Below are 25,422 nucleotides of genomic sequence, written 5' to 3'. Positions count from 1 at the left end.
AACAACTAGAAGTGATTCTAGCTTAGCAAGACAATGGCCTAACCCTCCCATACTCTGTGAGTAAGAGGCAGAAGGAGAAAGGAGAAAGGAGAAAGGAAGAAAGTCACAGAAACCATGAGAAAACAATGGGGGCTGGAGAGGTGGCTCAGATGCTAAGAGCACCAACTGCTCTCCCAGAGATGCTGAGTTCAATTTCCAGCAACCACAAGGTGGCTCACAACCATCTGCAATGGGATCTGATACCCTCTTCTGGTGTGCCTGAAGACAGCTACAATATTCTCTTTTACATAAAACAAACAAACCTTAAAAACAAACAAACAGCTCACCTCACCTCAGACATTAGGCAGTAAAAAGATTTTGGAAAAAGTTGGCTGTTGTAAATTACCGTTACATGAACACATTCCTTGTAGCTTTGAATATATTGGGCAATTTCCTCTGAGGATTTCTTACTTTGAAGAAATTCACATCTGTAATAAAAAACACAATTTCCCAGTAGTATGTTAGACATGCCTTCTATCACAATGTATATTTTAATGTGTTGATCATTTTTGAACATTTTTAGTTTTAAAACTTTTTATATGATATATTCTTGTTAACTTTTTATTGATTCTTTGTGAACATTGTATCATGCACCCCAATCCCACTTATGTCCCTATCCCTTTGTATCTTCCCTTGCAACTGCCCTTCCTAGAGAAAATCAAAAAATAAAATGAAAACTAAAACACCCAAATCTTGCTGTGGGAGCTGTAGTGTGTCACAGTGAGCCCCACAGTATTCCCTTTTGTCCCCACATCTTTACTTGTAAATGTTCATTGTAAGGAGTCATTGGTCTGTTTCAAGATTTCTCTCTACTGCAACACTGTTGAGTACTAGATCCTCACCGGGACTCTTCTAGGATAGTGTGGTATTGCCCTGTGTTGTCCATGCTGCCCAGATTAGGAGTGGGGCCAGCTCTCCAGCCTGCCCCAGGCAGCAAGGATGGGAGGGGCATCTTGCCTGAGACCTCCACACTACCACATGGCCGGAGAGGGGGTGAGGCCAGCTCTCCCTAGCTCATGTCCTTGGGACTGGCTCATCTGCAACCCATGAAACCATGGCCAGCTCTACTGTGCTTCCTGAGAGAGGTGCTTCCGGGCTGCTCTCCCCAGTGCTGCAGCCAGTTAGAGACAAGGATGGCTCTCTCAAGTGCAGCAGTCAGTGAGATATGGGGCCAGTTCTGCACGGCCCTCAGACACCAAATGGCTCCAGGCTGCAGCCAAGACCAGGTATGTCTACATGGCCTTTAATGGTAACAGACTCCCTGCTGTTCCAGGGCCAGGAACTCAGACATGGCCCTCAGCAGCAGTGTGGGCCCGGACCTCACCACTGTCTCAGGTGACATGACCTGATCTAGGAAGGGACATAGAACTAGATTATGTGTGCTTGGAAGTGGGGGGTATCAGGTAGGCAAGAATATTTTGTCACTGTGTCAATAAAATGAAATGATTTGAGGTTAAAAATCATGAGGGGAGAGTGATCAGGAAAATGCCCTCCTATGTAGGCCTGTGGCTTCCTAAGCCCACACATGTACACACACATATACTCTACATACAAACACACACTAGATTTATCACACACACCAACACAAATCTATATAAGATATTATCTAAAGTGGGGGGAGCTGTTTAATTTCAAGTGATTCAGAATTTTCACAATATGACAAAGTCTTGCTTGAAAAGTTCTAGAGTTATCCTAATGTGGGTAAGGGAAAGTTATAAATGTCAAAGGGAAACTCCAATAATGTGACTCTTTGGTCTCTAGTTTTGTTTTGCGTTTTAAAAACCTGACCATGAGGGCTGGAGACATGACTCAGAAGTTAAGAACACTGGTTGTTCTTCCAGAGGACCTGGGTTCAATTCCCAGACACCACATGGCAGCTCACACCAATCTCTAAGTCCAATTCCAGGGCTTCTAACACCCCAACACAGGCATGTGGGTAAGATGCTAATGGACATAAAATTAAACAAACAAGCAAACAAACTAACAAACCAAAACCATGAAATTGGCTAAAACCATGAAATTGACTTTCATGGTTTAGGGCAATGGCTGTTTTTCCAGTGGAACTGAGTTGGAGTCTAAAAATCCATATAACAGCTCACAGTCATCTGTAACACCATATGCAGGAGCTCTGATGCCCTCTTTTGGGCTCTGTAGTGCACTCTCTCTCTCTCACACACACACACACACACACACACACACACATCATCCCCCCACAAGGCACTCGTGCATGCTTTTGTACACACACAGAGCATATATATGTACATATATAATAAAATGGAATAAATCATTTAAAACATTTATTTAAGCTGAATACTTCAAGAACAAATCATTTGAAGCTTACCTGGGGAACCACTTGGCATGTTCCTTCCAGGGGTCATCTCCTTCTTCCCAGGTTCCCAAGCATCCACCACGGGAGAAATACTGCAGTGTTCCTTTTACCTACAGATACATGAAAGGCTTTGACTGCCCAGCAATGGCACCAGCTGTGTCTAGGAGTTGATCGTACTATCAGAAGAAGACAGATTCCAGCATGCCTGTCCTTTGTAGGGGCTACAGAAGTGCTCTAGCACTCAGCTACACCCTTAGCCCACTGCTGATACATTTAAGGTCTATATTTGAAGAAAAGACACATTTTACTTTACACAGGCATGTGTGTGTGTGTGTGTGTGTGTGTGTGTGTATAATGCTATACTAAACATATATTAAAGCAGAAGCAAAATTGCTACACTTGAAATTTAATGTACTACATCTTATGTCTAATATAACACAGTTCATCAGTGAGGGTTCATTTAAAAAATAACGCCCACCAAATGGAACCTAAGCTCTAAATACCTCAGAAATACCTCACAAACTGGAATCCACTTACCTGTAAAGACAAAGACAGCTGCTGAGAGTACATGTGGTGATGTCCCATGGACAAAAAACAGCCAGTCCTCAAAGGACTCCAGTCTGGCCTCCTCTTCATGGTACCTTGCTTTGTCACCTCTCAGCGTCTTCTCTGGACTCTTCACCCAGATGTCATACTTGCCAATGTTGCCAACATCTTTGCCCAGAAGGAACTCACATTCTGGATGCAGTTTCCTGTGGCTCTCTATGGGGAGTTTCCTGAGACTCGTACCAAAGAGGATTACACTACAGCAAAAGCACTGGACCCCATGTTTCACCCCAGTGTGGTAAAACCCAGCAGCTGCCATCTCCTGTGGAGTCCATGATCTGAATCCACAAAAGTCTTTAGTCATTTGGCTTCACTGCGCGTCTGTCTGTGAGTTAAAAACCTTTCTTCATTTTCATCCGTTTTTTATGCCTTTCTTTGTCTTGGGTCTTTGCCAGCTGAACTGCATCCACCCTGAGATGAGCAGAGAGTTCAGGGAGAAATTCGTAATCAAACTCAGAAACTCGATCCTTGGGGGCTTCCCCATGCACCTCCATTTTCTAAGGGGGAAAGATGAGCGGTTGTTGGAGGTTAGAGGTAGTTTTCATGTTCTTATGATGAGAACCATTACCAAAGCTTCACAGGGGCGGGGGTAGGATTTACTTCTGCTCCCAGGCGTGGTTTATCTGCAACGGAAGTCAAGGCTGGAAGAACTGGAGACAAGAGCTAGTGCAGAGATAGTGGAGGGATGCTGCTCACGGGCTTACTCTCTGTGGTTTCTTACCTTGCATTCTTTCTGTTTTTAACTATCTATTTATTTTGTTTTTTCAAGGCAAGGTTTCTTTGTGTAGCCCTGGAAGGAGGTGATTGGAGAATGGATGGAGAGAAGAAGGTTTATGGGACATATGGGGAGGGGGGATCTGGGAAAGGGGAAATCATTTGGAATGTAAACAAAGAATATAGAAAATAAAAATATTAAAATGAAAAAAAGAGAAAATTATCTTCTATTATTTACTTAATAATTCTTCATTGTTTCTCTCTGGCGTTTCCATCTTCTAAATGGGAATTTAGTTGGTCAGTTATCGTCTCACCTCTTTGTTTCTCACATATTTTTAATGTTTTACTAATCTTGAGTATGCTAGACAAGTGCTCCTCCACTGAGACACATCTCGCAGCCTTGCTATTTATATATTTCTACATAGTTGCTGAAGCTGGCTTAGAACTTGCTATGCACCCTAATAAGACCTTGAAATTGCAGTCCTACCTCATCTTTCTGAGTTTCTGACATTATAATATGTATCACAATACTCCCCTCCTGATAATATGTATATAATCTGATTAAACGTACACACACACATATAAACACACATATATACATATACATATATAATGTGATTATACACACACACACACACACACACACACACAATTGTTAAGGCCTAGGTAAAATATTATGGCCTAGAGAGAATGTCTAGGTAAAATGTTAAGGCCTAGGTAACTGTTACATGAATAGCCTGCCATTTTGTACTTTTACTAATATTATAAGGAAACTTTCTTTTATGTTGTATCTACTGTCACTAGGAAACTTTCTCATGCCCAAGTTGATTAGATATTCTGTTGTGTTTTGTGCCCTTAGAAACTAATCATGATAGAAGTCAGAAAAATGTCTTTGTGTAGTTACCCACAATAAGCTTGGACACAATCCAACCACCAAGCAGCACTTTCTGCACCTATGTATAAGCTTTTATGTGTAAAGTGCTTCTGGGGTGGACCCCAACATAACAGAGACACCTGCACCAATATAAAAAACTATTCAGAATAAGAATTCTATTGTGTAGTGGTTGAGTAAAGTTTAAGTTCTCAAGACCTCCTTGGAAACTGGCATCCTACTAACATGGCAGAAAAAGATATGTACATGGGCAACTGACATCCTGGCTGGCAAATTAAGACATTAATGTTAGGCAAGGCAAACCACAGTTGCATGCCCCAACCAATGGGGGCGGGATTAAGTATACAACAAAGATATATTCCTAAAGAGAACCCCTTATCCCTAAATCCTGATTGGTGGAATAACTTGGCACAAGCAGATGTTTGTAGAGCACAGGCTTAAAAAGCCCTATAGGACCTTAACTCAGGGTCACAGTTAAGTTCCCTAGCCTGAATCATGTCCCTCATCTTGGGGCGTGGAAGTCAACCCTAGTTGCCCGAGATCAGTGTCTGAGTGGTTTGTGCAGCAATTCCCAGACCTCAACAACAATCACACGCACACACACACACACACAAAAGAGAGAGAGAGAGAGAGAGAGAGAGAGAGAGAGAGAGAGAGAGAGATTTAATAAAGTAACTTATAGGCTTTGGTCTGTGTAGCCCCCAAATGGCTATCTTCCAATGGAAATGCAGAAAATCTGCTATTTTTTTCAGTTCATAAGACTAGATGTTTCAGTAGATTCACTCTTGTGCTGAAGTCACAGGTCATTCCTAGAGATCTATCTGCTAGTCTTCAGTCTGTTGTATCGATCTGTGGAGAAGTAGGTTCTAATACCATGCTGAGGCATGCCTCAGCAACAGGACATATGAACTTTCCAATTAGAGTGAGGGCAAGCAGGTAAAAGGCAAAGGAGTCCTTCTTCCATGTCCTTTTATGTTAGCTGCCACCAGAAATTTTCAGATTTAGAGTGAGTCTTCTGACCTCAAATTATCTGGATTGAAGGTGGATCTTCTTGTTTCAAAGAATCCAATCAAGAAAATCTTCCTCTGACCAGCTGCTTGGGGTTTGGTTTATCCAGATGTGCTCAAGTTGATAACCAAAATTTTATACCAGAGGACTTGAACTTGATATGGAGTTTCTTGAATTCCTAATCTTTCTCCCTTCCTAGGATTACCCACTTCCAGGCATCCACTACAACTGGCTTCTAATAATGTTTTTAGATTTTGGTAAGTTAATTTCCCATAATTCTTTCTTATTCCCTGACTCTTCCTTAGTTATATAACATATAATCTGTTTGTGCATATATGGAGGTACACGTGTTCACACATGCATGTAGAGGCAAGGGGTGGACAATGGGTGCCTTTCTTGACCACTTTTCATCGATTCTGTGAGACAGGGTATCTCACTGAACTGGAGTTAACCATCTCAGCTAAACCCACTGACCACATGCTCAAAGGATCAGCCTGTCTTTACCTCCCCAGTGGTATGACACTGGCATAATATCCTTCCCCATTTTCTTCATGGGTTCTGGGATCCAAACTCAGAACCTCATGCTTGCGTCGCAAGCATTTTACAGAATAAGGCACGTCCTCAACCCATTATCTAACTCTTTCTAGCTGGTACCATCTTCTTGATTCACAGCACATTCTAAGAAGTTATAAAACTATCAACCAAAGGTCCTAAAAAAGGGACTAACGATTTACTATAGCTATGAAGACAGAAGCTAAAATATTGACTGTGTTTATCTATACAAAACGTCACTGATTACTTAGTCACAAAAGTTTTGGTTTTTAACTCTTCATGAACCTGTAGAGCTGTGACAGATGATGAATATTTTGCCAGATAGTTACTCCTAAAGGGTATGCACATAAACATTCTCTGTTGTAAACTTCATTTTCAACTTATTATTTGAATTTATGTGTAAGCTTGTGATGAACTTTTTACCAGGTGATCATGTATTCTGAAAGTTGTGTAAGGGCTGAGGACAAAGAGAAGAGCACCCCTTAACCCCCTCTTCTTAGAACCCCTTAGCCTCTTTCTCTTATAAGTCCTTTCCCTCTACTTTGTAGAGACAACTTAGAAATAAAGTTCTCAAAGTGTCCCCTTTTCTTCCTGAGACTTCAACTAGCAAGCTGGAAGTTAGAGAGAGCTGCTTAGTTCCTGCAGAGATAGGACAAAGGCTGCTTTCCTTAATTCCCTGCTGTTTTAGGCTAATTTCAGAGACTGCAGTTTCTGGCCTCAGAGGAACTCAGACTGGCAGGTCAGCTACTGCAGCAAAGTGACTTAGACATAAGACAGGTAAACGTTTTATTATCAAACAGCAACTCTAAATATCTCACTCCTGCAGATGCTTTCCCCTATCAGCTTACCTTCAAGAGAAAACCATAAAGAACATTTGGGGTCTCCCCTCCCCCCGCAGGATGGCACTAGAAATGATCGTCCTGAGTGAGGTAACCCAGACTCAAAAGGACAAATACATCAAGTTTTCTCGGATATGTGGGTATTAGCTTTTAAGCTTTACATAGTCAAGCTTCAATCTAAAACAATCACAGAACTTAGGTAGGTAGTAAGTGACCAGGGCAGAGGAGGGATCTTCCAAGGGAGGAGAAATAGAATACAGTGTGACAAAGAGATAAAGGGCAGGGCGAGGGTAGAATCAATGGATTAAATGTGGACGGATGAGAGGGCAAGGGGAACAGGATCAAGTATTGGGGGGCAGGAGAGAAATCAAGAGGGCCAGGAGAATAAATGGAAATATGCAGCTTCTAGGGGTGGGTGGTGCGAGGACCCTCTAGAAACCACCAGTGACCTGGAGGTGAGAGACTCTCAGGACTCAATAGGGGTGACCTTTGCCAAAATGCTCAGCAGTGAGGAGCGAGAACTCAAAGAGTCCACCTCCAGTAGATACACAGGACTTCAAGTGGAGGGATATGGTTATCAACCTGCATTCAGAATTTCTGGCCCAGAGTTGCTTTTGTCTAAAAGAACTTCAGGGACAAAAATGGAGAAGAGATTGAAGGAAAGGCAGTCCAGTGGCCATCCCAACTTCAGATTATTGCTTCTCATAAGTAGCTAGATTTGCTTATAACAACTGCAACCTAGCCCAATCCAGACAGCCCACTGCAGGCCACTCTTCACACTACTTTCCTTGAAAGGATTTTTCTTATTCAAGTTTGTCTTTGGGGACACTTTTTGTTGTTCCCTCTGTTTCAGAAGTGTGGTTTTATATTTGAAGACAGAATATCATTGCATATTTCATAAAGGCCTCCATCTTGTGATATTCATCTGCCTCAACTGAGGAGTCAGCTTGACTCCATTTTGTAATCAGGAGACATTTTGATACTTCAGTTAAGTTCTGATTCCTGGAACCTGACCTACTTTGAAGGAGTCCGATCTACTTGGGATTTAACAGTAATCCACCCCACCTCCTGCCCTTAGTCACTTGAAATGTTCTGTACCCATTGTTCAAAGAACAATGTTACTGATGCATTGTTGTGAATAGATGCCTTGACCACAGCAAGTCTATAAAGAAAATTATTTAATTGGGGCTGGCTTTCAGTGCAGAGGCATAGTCCGTTATTGATACGGCAGGATGCAAGCACACATGGTGGTGGAGAAGGAGCTGAGAACTCTTCTTATGGATAGACTGGCAGCAAAAGGAGAGTGACACTATGCCTGGCTTGAGCTTCTGAAACGTCAAAGTCCACCCCTAGTGACACATGTCGTCATGCAAGGCCACACCTTCTAACAGTGCCTAATAGATGACACAGTGGTAAAACTCTTGCAGTCCAAGCATGAGGACCTTGAGTCCAGATCTCCAGCATTCACATAAGAAGTTGGATGTGGTTACATACACGTGCAACAAACAGAGCTTGGGGGTGGAGAGGGCAGAGACAGAATGATCTCTGGGAGTTGCTGGCCACCCATTTTTTCTTTTAAAGGCAAGCTTGTTTTTTAAAATGAGAGATTCTATCTCATGGAAATGAAGCAGGGTCCATAGAGAAGTCTACACCTGAAGTTGACTTCTGGTAAGTATGTATCTGTGCACATATTTCTGTGTTTGTGTGTGTGTGTGCTAATATACAAACAATTCGAAATTTGGTTGATTTTGGGTGAGTTATAAAAATGAGAGATTTACTTTAGGTCATAGATCTGTCTTTAAAAGAAAGTCACGGTCAGTGTGCTCTGGTGAGTCCAGCAGGCCCCATTGGGAGCCTTCAGGTGTCTGCTTCGGGATCTGAACAGCCTGGGCCACAGCACCCATCTCCAGGAAGTGCAAGAGGCCTAGTGTGCACCCAGAGGCAGACTGGGAGCACACAGCTTGCTCCAGTGGGTCAGCACCACAGAGCTTAGGTTCCAGTCCTGAGGCCTCTGGTGGGAGCATTCAGATCTCTGCATCAGGATCCAGAACAGTCTGGGTCTCAACACCACATCTCCAGGTCCTGCAAGAGGCCAGGGGGCACCCGGGAGGCGGGCTAGGAGGAGTAAAAGTGCTCTGGTGAGTCAAGCAGGCCCCAGTGGGAGCCCAGTGTCTGCTTCAGATGTGAACAGCCTGGGCCCCAGCACCCTGTCTCCAGGAAGTACAGGAGGTCAGCGGTGCACCAGAGGCCAGCTGGGAAGAGGCAGCTTGCACTGGTGAGTCCAGCATTGGCAAGACCAACTAACACCAGTGAGAACTAGATGGCAAAAGGCAACCGCAGGAACGTCACTAACAGAAATCAAGGCAATATGGCAGCATCTGAACCCAATGCTCCTTTAACAGCATGTCCTGGATACCCCATCACACCAGAAAAACAAGATTTGGATTTAAAATCACTGGTCATGATGCTGGTAGAGGAACACATGAAGGACATACTTAAAGAAATTCAGGAGAAAATGGATCAAAAGCTAGAAGCCCTTACAAGGAAAACATAAAAATCATTGAAAGAAATTCAGGAGAATACAAAAACCAATAAGGAGGAATCGCAAAAAACACTTAAAGAAATACAGGAGAACTTTGGTCAACAGGCTGAGGTCATGAAAGAGGAAACACAAAAATCTCTTAAAGAATTACAGGAAAACACAAACAAGAAAGTGAAGGAGCTAAGCAAAACCATCTAGGATCTAAAATCAGAAGTAGAAACAACTAAGAAAACTCAAAGGGAGACAACTTTGGAGATAAAAAACCTTGGGAAGAAATCAGGGGACATAGATGCAAATATCAACAGCAGAATTCAAGAGATAGAAGAAAGAATCTCAGATGCTGAAGATACCATAGAAACTATGACCTCAAGAGTTAAAGAAAATGCAAAATAAAAAAAAGCTTGTAACCCAAAACATCCAGGAAATCCAGGACACAATGAGAAGACCAAACCTATGGATTATAGGCATAGATGAGAGTGAAGATTTACAACTTAAAGGGCCAGCAAATATCTTCAATAAAATTATGGAAGAAAACTTGCCAAACCTAAAAAGAGAGAAGCCCATGAATATACAAGAAGCCTACAGAACTCCAAACAGACTGGGCCAAAACAGAAATACCTCCCATCACATAATAATCAAAACACCCAATGTACTAAACAAAGAAAGAATATTAAAGGCAGTAAGAGAAAAAAGGCCAAGTAACATATAAAGGAAGACCTATCAGAATCACACCAGACTTCTCACCTGAGACTATGAAAGCTAGAAGATCCTGGGCAGATCTCATGCAGACTCTAAAAGAATACAAATGTCAGTCAAAACTACTATACCCAGCAAAACTCTCAATCACCATAGATGGAGAAACTAAGATTTTCCATGACAAAACCAAGTTTACCCAATGTCTATCCACAAACCCAGTCCTACAAAGGATAATAGGAGGAAAACACCAATACAAGGAGGGAAACTTCACCCTGGAAAACGCAAGATAGTAACCTTCTTTCATCAAACCCAAAAGAAGATAACCAATCAAATTTAAAAAATAACATCAAAAATGACAGGAAGTAATAATGACTATTCCTTAATATCTCTTAACATCAATGGGCTCAATGACCCAATAAAAAGACATAGACTAACCAACTGGATACGTAAACAGGACCCTACCTTTTGCTGCATACAGGAACCACACCTCAGTGTCAAAGACAAACACTACCTTAGAGTAAAAGGCTAGAAGGCAATTGTGTAAGCAAATGGTCTCAGGAAACAAGCTGGAGTAGCCATTCTAATATCAGATAAAATTGACTTTCAACCCAAAGTCATCAAAAGAAACTCTGAGGGACACTTCTTGCTGGTCAAAGGAAAAATCCACCAAGAAGAACTCTCAATCCTGAACATCTATGCTCCAAATGCAAGGGCACCCTCATTCCTAAAAAAACTTTACTAAAGCTCAAAGCATACATTGCACCTAACACAATAATTGTGGGTGACTTCAACACTGTACTTTCCTCAATGGACCGATCAGGAAAACAGAAACAGAACAGGGACACAGTGAAACTAATTGAAGCTTTGGACCAATTAGATTTAACAGATCTATATAGAACATTTTATCCTAAAGCAAAAGAATATACCTTTTTCTCAGCACTTCATGGTACCTTCTCCAAAATCGACCATATAATTGGTCACAAGACAGACCTCAACAAATATAAGAAGATCGAACTAATCCCATGCCTCTTATCAGATCACTATGGAGTAAAGGTGGTCTTCAATAGCAACAAAAACAACAGAAAACCCACATACACATGGAAACTGAACAACATTCTACTCAATGATACCTTGGTAAAGGAAGAAACAAAGAAAGAAATTAAAGACTTTTTAGAACTTAATGAAAATGAAGACACAACATACCCAAATCTATGGGACACAATGAAAGAAGTGCTAAGAGGAAAACTCATAGCCCTGAGTGCCTCCAAAAAGAAACTGGAGAGAGCATACACTAACAGCTTAATGACACACCTGAAAGCCCTGGATCAAAAAGAAGCTATTTCACCCAGGAGGAGTAGAAGGCAGGAAATCATCAAACTCAGGGCAGAAATCAATCAAGTAGAAACAAAGAGAACCATACAAAAAATCAACAAAACCAGGAGCTGGTTCTTTGAGAAAATCAACAAGATAGATAAACCCTTAGCCAGACTAACCAAAGGTCACAGAGACAGTATCCAGATTAAGAAACTTACAAATGAAAAGGGAGATATAACAACAGAAACTGAGGAAATTCAAAAAGTCATTAGATCCTACTACAAAAGCCTATAATCAACACAACTGGAGAATCTGGAGGAAATGGACAGTTTCCTAGACAGATATCCGACACTAAAACTAAATCAGGATCAAATAAATCATCTAAACAGTCCCATAACACCTGAAGAAATAAAAAGGGTCATAGAAAATCTCCCAGCCAAAAAAAGCATAGGACCAGATGGCTTCAGTGCAGAATTCTATCAGACCTTCACAGAAGACCTAACACCAATACTCTTCAAACTATTCCACAAAATAGAAACAGAAGGAACTCTGCCCAACTCGTTCTATGAAGCCACAATTATGCAGATACCAAAACCACACAAAGATCCAACAAAGAGAGAGAACTCCAGGCCAATTTCCATTATGAATATTGATGCAAAAATACTTAATAAAATTCTTGCCAACCGAATCCAAAAGCACATCAAAACGATCATCCACCATGATCAAGTAGGCTTCATCCCAGGGATGCAGGGATGGTTCAATATAAAGAAATCCATCAATGCCATCCACTACATAAACAAACTCAAAGAAAAAAAACCATATGATCATCTCATTAGATACAGAAAAAGCATTTGACAAAATTCAGCATCCTTTCATGCTAAAAGTCTTGGAAAAAACAGAAATTCAAGGCCCATACCTAAACAAAGTTAAAGCAATATACAGCAAACCGGTAGCCTACATCAAACTAAATGGAGAGAAACTTGAAGCAATCCCACTAAAATCAGGGACTAGACAAGGTTGTCCTCTCTCTCCATATCTTTTCAATATAGTACTTGAAGTTCTAGCTAGAGCAATTAGACCTTCCTGTAAAACCAGACACACTGAAACTAATAGAAAAGAAACTGGGGAAGAACCTTGAGGACATGGGCACAGGGGAAATGTTCCTGAACAGATCACCAATAGCTTATGCTGTAAGATCAAGAATTGACAAATGGGACCTCATAAAATTACAAAGTTTCTGTAAGACAAAGGACACTGTTAAAAGGACAAAATGGCAACCATCAAATTGGGAAAGGATATTCACCACTCCTACATCTGATAGAGGGCTAATATCCAATATATACAAAGAACTCAAGAAGTTAGACCACAGGGAACCAAATAACCCTATTAAAAATGGGGTACAGAGCTAAACAAAGAATTTTCACCTGAAGAAATTCGGATGGCCGAGAGGCACCTTAAGAAGCGCTCAACATCATTAGTCATTAGGGAAATGCAAATCAAAATAACCCTGAAATTTCACCTTACACCAGTCAGAATGGCTAAGGTCAAAAACTCAGGAGACAGCAGGTGTTGGTGAGGATGTGGAGAAAGAGGAACACTCCTCCACTGCTGGTGGGGCTGTAAGATGGTACAACCACTTTGGAAATCAGTCTGGTGGTTCCTCAGAAAACTGGACATGACACTTCCGGAGGACCCTGCTATACCTCTCCTGGGCATATCCCCAAGGATTCCCCGGCATGCAATAAAGACACATACTCCATTATGTTCATAGCAGCCTTATTTATAATAGCTAGAAGCTGGAAAGAACCCAGATGTCCCTCAAAGGAGGAATGGATACAGAAAATGTGGTATATTTACACAATGTAATGCTACCCAGCAATTAGAAACAATGAATTCACAACATTTTTAGGCAAATGGTTTGATATAGAAAATATCATCCTAAGTGAGGTAACCCAATCACAAAAGAATACACATGGAATGCAATCTCTGATAAGTGGATATTAATTAGTCCAGAAGCTCTGAATACCCAAGGCACAAATCGCATAACAAATGACTCCCATGAAGAAGTATGGAGAAGGTCCTGATCCTGGAAAGGATTGATCAAGCATTGGAGGGGAATATAAGGACAGAGAAAAAGGAGGGAGGTGATTGGAGAATGGATGGAGAGAAGAAGGTTTATGGTACAAATGGGGAGGGGGAATCTGGGAAAGGGGAAATCATTTGGAATGTAAACAAAGAATATTGAAAATAAAAATATTAAAAAAAGTCACACAACAGTTGGATTACAGAAGAACCTGACACATAATCACATCAATAAGTTGTGACTCTGAAATGGGAAGCATAGCATTAATTAGAAACAATACAATATAAGGAGCTCTAAACGTGACATAATGGAGCCTTAAAAGGAAACTGAGGGTTTCCATTAAAGCCTTCGGAGGGGCTTCATTAGAAGGGAGAATGAGAGAATGAGAGTGTGTGTGTAAGGACACAACCTTCAGGAGAGGAATGTGGTGGTTTGAATGAGAATGCCCACATAGGCTCATATTTTTGAATACTTGGTCCCCAGTTGATGGAACTGTTTGGGAAGGATTAGAAGGTATTATCTTGCTGGAGGAGAGCATCGCTTGGGGGAATCCCATGAGGTTTCAAAAGCCCGCACTATTCACAGTTAGTTCTCTCTGCCTTGTTCTTATAGCTGCATGTATCTGTGGATATGAGCTCTCTGCTAGTGCTTCAGCAGCAGGACTGCCAGCCTGCCGGCAGCCAGGATCCCTGTCATAATGGTCATGGACTCTAGCACTCTGGAGCCCTAAACTCCAAGTTGCCTTGCTTGTGGTGTTTGAATCAGCAATGAAATAGTAACTAAGACTGGAAGGAGGAAAAACCTCTGCAGAGAGCAGCCTTAATCTGCAGAACAGATCCCTGAGCAGTCTTCCTGAGGAATCTCAGATCAAATGCCAGAACAAAGGAAAGATCTGACGACTGTCACAACATTTCAGGAGTGTCAGCAAGTTTCACATGTGTTATTAGTTCAGCATAAGGTATGTGACAAGGGGCATGGAAGAGCTAGGTTTCATAAATTGAGAGCTGCCAAATCACAGCATGGATTGCTTCTTATCTCTGTCCGATAGAAAGTTATCTTGAGGTGTGGCCTGATTCAAGCTACTGGATGAGACATTCTGGAACTCAAGTTGAAGGACTGCATCCATGTTGGTAAAAATACTGAGGGTGGTCCAGGCATAACTTTACAGAAGGCAAGGAGTATGGTACATGTGATCTGTGTGTTGGCAGGCCACTAATTTCAATGAGGGCTTTACCTTACAATGTACTTTTCCTAATCACCTTCCAAAAGGCCCACCTCTAAACTCAATAGATTCAGCTTCCACTCCTAGAATCTCAGAAGGGCTGCATAGTGAGATCCTGTCTCAACAAGAAACAAACCAAAACCCCACAGACTTGTTAGCCTACTTCCTTTTTTGAAATGACATGTTTCCATTTCATGGAACACATGGAGCTTTGGGAAACACAAACTATCTAAACATAGCAAGAGAGAACTTCCCTGGAAAAGGAGAGGACAGCTACAAAGATCTTCAGGCAAGAAGGTACGTGAACTATTCAGGGAACAGAGAGGAAGCCTGTGTAGTCAGAGTAAGAGGAGAAATTAAGGCAAGAACTTAAAGGGGAAGCCAAATTCCAGGCCTGGTGAGTTAACAGCATTCACTTTCAGCATACAGTCCAGTGAAGGATGTAAGGCAGAGGGAGAATATGATTTTGAAGAGGAGCCTCTAACCACATGATGAAAACATGTCATTTCAAAAAAGGAAGTAGGCTAACAAGTCTGTGGGGTGTTGGTTTGTTTCTTGTTGAGACAGGATCTCACTATGCAGCCTCAGAGTGGAGCTCACTACTTAAACCAGGCTGGCCTGTAACTCACCTGAAGCTACCTCCCCAGAGCTGGAATAAAGGTGTGAGCCACCATACCTGGCCAGATGAGATAGAGTTTGCAAGTGGAACTGCTCAATTTGTCAGTAGGTCAGACATGAAATATGAAAAAGAAGAGCTAAGGGTAACCCCAAGGGTTTCACTGAGCACCTGCGGGGGTCAAGCGGGAGTTTTTGAAGATGAAAGTCTACCTCAGTGACGGGCAAGGTGACGGGTTAATCTTTGGAGATGTGGAGTGTCAGTGTCCACTGGAGTTCTATAAACAGAGTGCAGGGCTAGAGCTGGAGATGGAGGAGGCAGTGTGGACAACGAGCTTAAAACTGTTCAGCTGGATGGGGTGGTCCAGGAAGTGCGCTTACACAGAGATGAAGCCAGGAGAACTCGGATCCCTCAGGGCTTAGAGAAACAGCAGAGGGTGAGCTGGAGTTTTCTGAGGAAAGCAGGAGTCACTGATCCTCTAAGTAAGGGCAGGTGGAGCAGGTGCGCCCTGGAGGCCAGGGATGAGCCGCATCTGACCAGTAGTGAAGAAGAATAAGGTAGAAAAGACCAATTATCAATTAGGGACTTACGGATTCTTGAGTGAAAGTGGCCCTTGTACAGCTGGTTGTGAAGCATCACCTCACCTTGCTCCCTGGCACAGAATGAGTGTGCCAGGTCTGTCTTCTCACCTGAGTCGATACATATTTAGACATTTCTGACTACAAAAGTATTTCATGTGAAATCTGACATTAAACACGATAAACTCTCCGCTCCAACAAAGACAGGCTGTCTCTGAGTTTGAGGCCAGCCTTGTCTAGAGAGTGAGTTCCGAAACATCCAGGGACACACAGAGAGACCCCATCTCAAAAAGCAAAGTGGGGAGAGACACTGTCTTGGAAGCTGGGAACCAAACACAGGTGCTCTGTAAAAGCAACAAGTGTTCTTGACTACTGATCCGCTTGCCAAGGTCATGGATCTTATTTTAGTGAGAATTGTAAAACAAGGAATACTACAGAGGGGGTAGAATGGGAAGTCAGCATACTTTTTCGGTCTTTATTTCTTTATTTCTTTTTTAAAATATATTCTTCATTTACATTTCAAATCTTATACCCTTTCCCGATGTTCTCCCTCCCCAAAACCCCCAACCCATCCTCCCAACCCGTCTCCAAGAATATGCTCCTCCACCCAACCCACCCCTTGATTTCCCCAGGCAGAGGCATCTATTCAGCCTTCATAGGACCAAGGACTCTCCTCCCACTGATGCCCGACAAGGCATTCCTCTGCCACACTTTCAGCTGGAACCATGTGTACCCTTTGGTTGATGGCTTAGTCCCTGGGAGCCCTGGGACATCTGGTTGGCAGACATCATCGTTTTCCCCACGGGACTGCAAACCCTTTCAGCTCCTCCAGTCTGCCCTCCAACTCCTTCACGGGGGACCCCACACTCAGTCCAATGGCTGTCAGCATACTCTCTAGCTTGCTTCCCACATATAATCAATGCTTTAAAAAATTCTTTTATTAGTTGGTTATTTTGTTTATTTACACTTCAATTGTTGTCCCCCTGCCAGGACTCCCCACGACAAACCTTAAATTTTTAAAATTAAATTTAGTTTAATTAAATTAAATAAATAAAATTTATTTTATTTAAAAAATAAATTTAAATATAAAACCCTAACCCCAACCCCAATCCTAACCCTAACAAACCCTAATTTATAAAAATCAATTTAGTTTAATTAAATAAAATAAATGAATTAAATTAAATAAATAAATTTAATTTAAATTTATTTTAAAAAATATTTATGTTAAACCAACACAGGTATAGAGGTAAGACTTTCATATACATATGGAATAATAAATGACTTATAGTCAGGTTAATATATCCATTGATTCATATGTATCTATAAATATTATTTTGAAACTCCCAGCACTCAGGAGGCAGAGGCAGGCAAATCTATGTGAGTTCCAGGCATGCCTGGTCTACATATTCAGTTCCAGGCCATTGAAAGCTTCATAGTGAATCCCTGTCTCAAAAACAACAAAAAGGCTGACAGGAGCCTGCTATAGCTGTCACCTAGGAGGCTGTGCCAGTGCGTGACAAATGCAGAGGGGGACATTCTCAGCCAACCATTGAACTGAACACAGGGTCCCTAATGGAGGAGCTAGAGAAAGGACACAAGGAGCTGAAGGGGTTTGCAGCACCATAGGAAGAACAACAATATGAACCATCCAGTACTCCAGAGCTCCTAGGGACTAAACCACCAACAAGAGTACACACGGAGGAACTCATGGCTCGAGATGCGTATGCAGCAGAGGATGGCCTTGTTGGACACCAAAGGGAAGAGATGCTCTCGGTCCTGAGAAGGCTAGATGCCCCAGTGTAGGGGAATGCCAGGACACGGAAGCAGGAATGGGTAGATTGGTGAGCAAGGGGAGGGGGATGGGTTAGGGAGTTTTCAGGCGGGGGGGGGGGGGACCAGGAAAGGGGGACAACATTTGTAATGTAAATAAAGAATATATCTAATAAAAAAAAACAACAAAAAGGAAGGAAGAAAGAAAACCTTAAGGACATTACAGCACATGCAAAATTCTCAAAAGTCTCAGAAACAGAAGCAGTGTTCTTTCTCTAAGACCATTTCCCCCTCATTTCCACACTATTTCCATACTCAGTGGATGGGAGACAGAAGGTATAAGCATACAAGACCACAGCAAGGCTGGTGAACATTCAAAAGCCCTGCAAAGACTGGAGTATCTCCTGGAGGGAGTCAGCTGCATCCTGTGGTGAAGTCGACTCGTGCTTCCTCATGCGTGGGATGCCGCAATACTGAAACTGTCTGTTACCTGCTCTGTCAAAGAACAGCTTCAACATCACAGGACAAGCTGAGGAGTAGATAAGGCAGCCATCAGTAATTCAGCAGACTTTTCTCTGAGGAAACAAAACTTGATTCATGGAGACCAGCAAAATACCCCCTGAGGCCAGTGAAAAACTCTTTGTGGCCAGTGAGAGATTCCCTGGGGGCCAGCAAAAGGTTACTTGGGGGCCCAAGAAAGAAGAGAAAAAAATTATATATGTAAACACACACACTGGATGATACACACTTCAACAAGTTCCAACAAGTTCTCTCTCTCTCTCTCTCTCTCTCTCTCTCTCTCTCTCTCTCTCTCTCTCTCTCTCTCTCTCTCTCTCCCTCTCCCTCTCCCTCTCCCTCTCCCTCTCCCTCTCCCTCTTCCCCCTCCCTCTCCCCCTCCCCCTTCTCTTCCCCCCCACTGTTGTGCCAGGAAATGTTCATGAACCCCAAAAGACAATCAAGGAGTCGATTCTGATGGAAATGCATTAGGGTCTCTTTATAACAAGTTCTAGCTTTAGATCCCCACCAACCCTGACACTGCAGGATGGGAAAGTGGAGCCCTCAGTACAGTTTCAGGCAAGCATTTATAGAGGCAAGAAGGGGCTATCTAGCCTGGTACACATCTGATTTGCTGGCCTTTATGACCTTTAACATAATCGGCTGGTGCTGGGGGCCAAACCATTAACTTAACTTTTGCTTTCCTCCTGATTGGTGGTTGTTAGAAGGTGAAGTGTCAGGGGTAGGCTTGTAAATTGTGGGTGCAGATTTGTTGGGGGATAACCTGGAAACTGGTTCTAGACCCAGGTCTTGTTGGGGAGTTGCCTGGAAACTAGTGCCAGACACAGGTCTTGTTAGGGGTTGCTTGGTGCTAGGTAGCAGTCTACTAGTTAACTTGAATTTAAGTTTAGGTCAGGTTCTCTAAGATGGGACTGAACTCAAAAGATCTGGTCTCTCATGAGCAAGCAACAACTTTATTTTTTCTCCCACAGCTTATGTATCCCAGAAACATCTTTCAAGAAGTATCGAAATTACAACATGACCATATTCTATTTTTCTTCTAGTGAACAATTACAGTGTGTGTATGTAAGAGAAATCATGTTCCCCAAGACCATCACATGAACAAATATTTTACATGTTACAAGTGAAAAAACAATTATTCCCAAGAGCCACATGCATTCCCAACTAAGCAACTTGTTATACATTAACAAAACAGCTTAACCTAACTTTTCTAACAACCTACATTTCTATGATCTTTCCAGGGGTGGTGATTGAATCATTGATTTGCTCCAGCAGCAATGCTTGAAGATGATCAAGCACTGTTGTCAGTGCCAATGACACTGCCCAGTGAGGGCTTGTAAGCTCCCTTAGAGTTCTCCTATAACTCACAGATCATGAGGATGCAGTGTGAGGGCAGCAAGCAGAGGAAACCTCTATGACAGCATGAAGTCCGCAGGACCCAGAGTCCTCTCTGAGGCACATCCTTGAGATGGTGCTAACCAGGGGCTGAGTTCCATGAGTTCTAAAGCTGTTTGTTGTTCTTCTCCCACTACCTCAGCATCCATCAAACATTGCTTCCATGTTGTGGATTCTACTTAGACCAAAGTTCTATTCCCAGCTACTGCTTGTTGACCTTGGTGATTGACGGTTCTCTATACAAACTTGACTGAAGCTGTAGTCTTTAGATGGGAGGACCATGTAAGGACTACCAAGGCATACATAGCTCCTAAATTCAATAGTGAGCATGCAGGCTTTTAAAAAAAAGTAGTAATAAATAGTCTACAGTTAGTAAATATTCTTTAATAGGATGATTAGTTATATCTTTAGCTTTGAGACAGGATCTGGTCTGAACTTCTTGATTCTCACACCTCAGTATCCTAAATGTTGAAAGTACAAGAGTGCAACACCATGTCCAGCTAAAGTGCAAAAAGCCCAGGTATTTCTAACTGTCAGTAGCCTTCAGGAGCATGCTTTAGTCCAGGACTACAGGAGAGAACGGGACTATCCATTTCCACAAGATAGTCAAGCGTCTGCACTGAGGGTGTCTTTCCTTCACATCATTAATCACTTTCTTGTCCTCTTCATCCAGGAGCCAACTGAGCATCCCGAGCCTGGTGAGGCTGGGCAGACGGGACATGCACTGACCCAGAGCCTTGACAGTGGTGGCTTGAACTTGAATGCATTCTGGGATATGCCTGCAGACCTTCAACTCTTGTAGGTTAGGCAGGTTGTCCAGGGCTTGAAAGAAATTTCTGTATCCTTCCTCAGTAATTTTGTGATTCACTGAAAGATCTAAGATCTCAAGTTTCTGGAAACCTCCTCTGGTTGCCACCCTGGCTGGAAAACAAAATATTTATGAAAACAGAAACCTGAGGATATCACTAATGTCTTTCCTGGCTCTAGACACTTGGAGCAGGCAGCTTCAATGACACCACTGCTTCCACACAAGGGAAGCCCTTTCTCTAAGGTAAACTCACCAATTTCAATCACACTGTCATCATCCAAGATGTGGTGAAAGGCGAGAACTCTGAGGCAGGGAAGCTGCAGACACTGCTGGACAATCAGTTTGGCCACTTGGTGAGTCCCGTCCCCAGAGGGAAGGAGCAGTTCCTCCAGGTTCCTGAGAGAACCCAGAGCCTGGGCTGTGGGAGACACAAGACAGCCATCCTCAGGAGTTGTTCTATTGTGAGCAGCTTATGACTGACACAGTCTATAGTCTAGGAGGCCCCACCAAGCAAAGTCACCGTCTTCTTCAAAGTCAGGAGAAAGGGTCAGCATTCAGCGGCTCCCTGCTGCTCTCTGCTGCTGCCTCCTCCATCCTCCCCCAACATGTCACTTTACTCCAAGCTGTGTCTCCATCTCCAGTTTGCCTTGTACACAGAGGCCTCCATGACACTTCATTCTCCTGACTGCCCAATGCATTCAGCCCCTCCCTTGCGATCAAATCCTCATCTGTCACCCACAATCCACTCTGAGGAGAGCCACCTTCCTTGGAAAGCATGGCCCACTACTGACAGCTTTGCGCCATCCATCCTTAGCATGACATTCTGTAGATCACGTGATCTCTAGTCTCTACTGTGGCCTTGCAGAAAGTGTTTACAAGACTTTTCAAATGAAAACCATGTTCTAGACTTAATTTTGATTTCCTTTATCCTAGAGTTCCTTTAAAAAAGACAGTATTTAGAACTAAAATTCCTAGATTTGGGAGTTGGCTCAGTGATACAATGCTTGCATGACGTGCTGGATACCACACCAAGACACACACACACACACACACACATACACACAGGAAAAGAGAGGGAGACACCACACACACACACACACACACATACACACGGGAAAAGAGAGGTAGACACACCCCCACACAGACAGAGAGAGAGAGAGAGAGAGAGAGAGAGAGAGAGAGAGAGAGAGAGAGCCTTGTTCTTGCCTTCTTGTTCATGTGAAAGCAAAGAAAACTCCATTGCTAGCAACTCTGCTGTGCCAATCATGAGAACTCAGTTCTTGGTATTGTTCTTTTTTTTTTAATTTTTCTTTTTCTTTTTTTATTGAATATAATCTTCATTTACATTTCAAATGCTAAAACCTTTCCCAGTTTCCCCCCTCCCCAAAAACCCCCAATCCCTCCTCCCACCTCCTGCCTCTAAGTACATGCCCCTCCCCCTGACCCAGTCTCATATCCTCCTGCTCCTTGATTTCCCTTTGTTGGGGCATCTATTAAGCCTTCACCTGACCAAGGACCTCTCCTCCCACTGATGCCCGACAGGCATACCTCTGCAACATTTTTGGCTGGAACCATGTGTACCCCTTGGTTGATGTTTAGTCCCTGGGAGTCCTGGGGCGTCTGGGTGGCTGTAATCCTTGTTCTTCCCATGGGGCTGTAAACCCCTTCAGCTCCTCTAGTCCACTCTCTAACTCCTCCAATGGGGACCCCATGCCCAGTCCAATGGTTGGCTGCTAGCATCTGCCTCTGTATGTGTAAGGCACCTCTGTGGCAGGGTGCCTTCGGAGACAACCAACATGCTCTTTTGGTATGCTCTTCTTGTCGTCCATAATAGTGTCGGGATTTGGTGACTGTTTATAGGATGAATCCCCAGGTAGGGCAGTCTCTGGATGACTTTTACTTCAGTCTCTGCTCCACACTTTGTCTCCTTTATTTGCTTCACAGAGTATTTTGTTCCCTTTCTCAGAGGAAACAAAGCACCTCCACTTAAGTCCTTCTTCTTGAGCTTCCTGTTGTCTGTGAATTGTAACTTGTTTATTTTGAGCTTTTTGGGCTAACATCCACTTATCAGTGAGTGCATACCATGTGTGTTCTTTTGTGATTGGGTTACCTTGCTCAGGATGACACTTTCTAGTTTCATCCATTTGCCTAAGAATTTCATGAATTCATTGTTTTAAATAGCTGAATAGTAAGCCATTGTGTATATATATCACAATTTCTGTATCCATTCTTCTGTTGAGGGACATCTGGGTTCTTTCCAGCTTCTGGCTATTATAAGTAAGGCTGCTATGAACATAGTGGAACATGTGTCCTTATTATATGTAGGGGCATCTTCTGAGTATATGCCCAAGAGTGGTATAGCTGGGTCTTCAGGTAGTACTATGTCTAATTTCCTGAGGAACTGCCAAACTGATTTCCAGAGTGGTTTTACCAGTTTGCAATCCCACCAACAAAGGAGAAGTGTTCCTCATTCCCCACATCCTCTCCATCATCTTCTGTCTCCTGAGTTTTTGATCTTAGCCATTCTGACTGGTGTAAGGTGGAATTTCAGTGTAGTTTTGATTTGCATTTCCCTGATAACCAAGGATGTTGAACATTTATTTAGGTGCTTCACAGCCATTGGAGTTTCCTCAGTTGAGAATTCCCTGTTTAGCTATGTACCCTATTTTTAATAGGGTTATTTGACTCTCTGGAGTCTAACTTCTTCAGTTCTTTGTACACACTGGATATTAGCCCTCTATCAGATGTAGGATTGGTAAAGATCTTTTCCTAACCTGTTGGTTGCTGTTTTGTCCTATTGACAGTGTCCTTTGCCTTATAGAAGCTTCGCAGTTTTATGAGGTCCCATTTGTTGATTATTGTTTTTAGAGCATAAGTGATTGGTGTTCTATTCAAGAATTTTTCCCCTGTGCCCATGTGTTTAAGATTCTTCCCTACTTTCTCCTCTATAAGCTTCAGTGTGTCTGGTTTTACATGTAGGTCCTTGATCCACTTGGACTTGAGCTTTGTACAAGGAGATTAAGAATAGGTAGATTTGCATTTTTCTCCATGCTGACCTCCAGTTAATCCAGCACCATTTGTTAAAAATGCTGTCTCTTAAGAGGAACACTCCTCCACTGCTGGTGGGGCTGTAAGATAGTACAATCACTTTGGAAATCAGTCTGGCAGTTCCTTAGAAAACAGGACATGACACTTCCGGAGGACCCTGCTATACCTCTCCTGGGCATATACCCAAAGGATTCCCCAGCATGCAATAAAGGCACATGCTCCATTATGTTCATAGCAGCCTTATTTATAATAGCCAGAAGCTGGAAAGAACCCGATGTTCCTCAAAGGAGGAATGGATACAGAAAATGTGGTATATTTACACAATGGAATACTACTCAGCAATTAGAAACAATGAATTCACAAAATTTTTAGGCAAATGGTTTGATCTGGAAAATATCATCCTAAGTCAGGTAACCCAATCACAAAAGAATACACATGGAATGCAATCTCTGATAAGTGGATATTAATTAGCCCAGAAGCTCTGAATCTGGAAGGCACAAATCACATAACAAATGATTCCCATGAAGAAGTATGGAGAGGGTCCTGATCCTGGAAAGGATTGATCTAGCATTGGAGGGGAATATAAGGGCAGAGAAAAAGGAGGGATGTGATTGGAGAATGGATGGAGAGAAGAAGGTTTTGGGACATAATGGGGAGGGGGGATCTGGGAAAGGGGAAATCATTTAGAATGTAAACAAAGAATATACAAAATAAAAACATAAAAAAAATGCTGTCTCTTTTCCACTGGATGTTTTTAGCTCTATTGTCAAATATCAAGTGACTATAGGTGTGTGGGTTCTTTTTTGGATCTTCAATTCTATTCCATTGATCTTCCTGCCTGTCTCTGTACCAATACCAAACAGTTTTTATCACTATTGCTCTGTAGTAGAGCTTGAGGTCAGAGATGGTGATTCCCCCAGGAGATCTTTTGTTGTGGAGAATAGTTGTTGCTATACTGGGCTTTTTGTTATTCTAGATGAATTTGAGATTTGCTCTTTCTAGATCTATGAAGAATTGATTTGGGATTTTGATGGGGATTGCATTCAATCTGTAGAAAGCTTTCAGCAAGATGGCCATTTTTCCTACATTAATCCTGCCAATCAATAAGCATGGGAGATCTTTCCATCTTCTGAGATCTTCTTCAATTTCTTTCTTCAGAGGCTTGAAGTTCTTGTCATACAGATCTTTAACTTGCTTGCTTAGAGTCACACCAAGGTATGTAATATTATTTGTGACTATTGTGAAGTGTGCCATTTCCCTAATTTCTTTTTCAGCTTGTTTATCCTTAGAGTAGATGAAGGCTACTGATTTGTTTGAGTTAATTTTATATGCAGCCACTTTGCTGAAGTTGTTCATCAGCTTTAGGAGTTCCTCTGGTGGACATTTTGGGGTCACTTAAGTATATGATCACATCATCTGCAAATTGTGATATTTAGACTTCTTTCCAAGTTGTATACCTTTGACCTCCTTTTGTTGTCTGATTGCTCTGGCTAGGACTTCAAGTACTATATTGAATAGATAGGGAGAGAGTAGGCAGCCTTGTCTGGTCCCCAATTTTAGTGGGATTGCTTCAAGTTTCCCTCCGTTTAATTTGATGTTGGTTACTCGTTTGCAGTATATTGCTTTCACTATGTTTAGGTATGGGCCTTGAATTTCTGATCTCTCCAAGACATCTATCATGTTGAATTTTGTCAAAAGATTTTTCAGCATCTAACGAAAATGACCACGTGGTTTTTTTCCTTGTGTTTGTTTATGTAGTGGATTACACTGATGAATTTCCATATATTGAACCATACCTGCATCCCTGGGATGAAGCCTACCTGATTATGGTGAATTATAGTTTTGATGCATTCTT

The 25,422-nt window shown here is 42.3% G+C and overlaps 1 protein-coding gene across 4 annotated transcripts in view; it reads right to left on the bottom strand.

Annotated features, from left to right (window-relative positions):
* The window catches only part of LOC127666603 (baculoviral IAP repeat-containing protein 1b-like), a 166,774-nt gene that overhangs the window by 81,397 nt on the left and 59,955 nt on the right, over window positions 1-25,422 (bottom strand). The window contains exons 16-17 of one of the 4 annotated variants that reach the window (XM_052159521.1): window positions 20,773-20,937; window positions 19,254-20,632 (exon numbers count right to left, since the gene is read on the bottom strand). The exons of 2 other annotated variants lie outside the window; for them this stretch is intronic. In XM_052159521.1, coding sequence (XP_052015481.1) covers window positions 20,268-20,632; window positions 20,773-20,937 — 530 coding nt within the window. In that variant the 3' untranslated portion in view covers window positions 19,254-20,267. Of the gene's footprint in view, window positions 1-19,253; window positions 20,633-20,772; window positions 20,938-25,422 lie in introns of those variants that run through there. One more of the 4 variants, XM_052159522.1, reaches the window with a different exon arrangement.

The sequence above is a fragment of the Apodemus sylvaticus genome, chromosome 16 (assembly GCF_947179515.1).
Source record: "Apodemus sylvaticus chromosome 16, mApoSyl1.1, whole genome shotgun sequence".
In the NCBI taxonomy this organism is placed as follows: domain Eukaryota; kingdom Metazoa; phylum Chordata; class Mammalia; order Rodentia; family Muridae; genus Apodemus; species Apodemus sylvaticus.
Note: the sequence above shows the minus strand (reverse complement) of the source record. Positions and strands in the feature narration are given on the sequence as shown.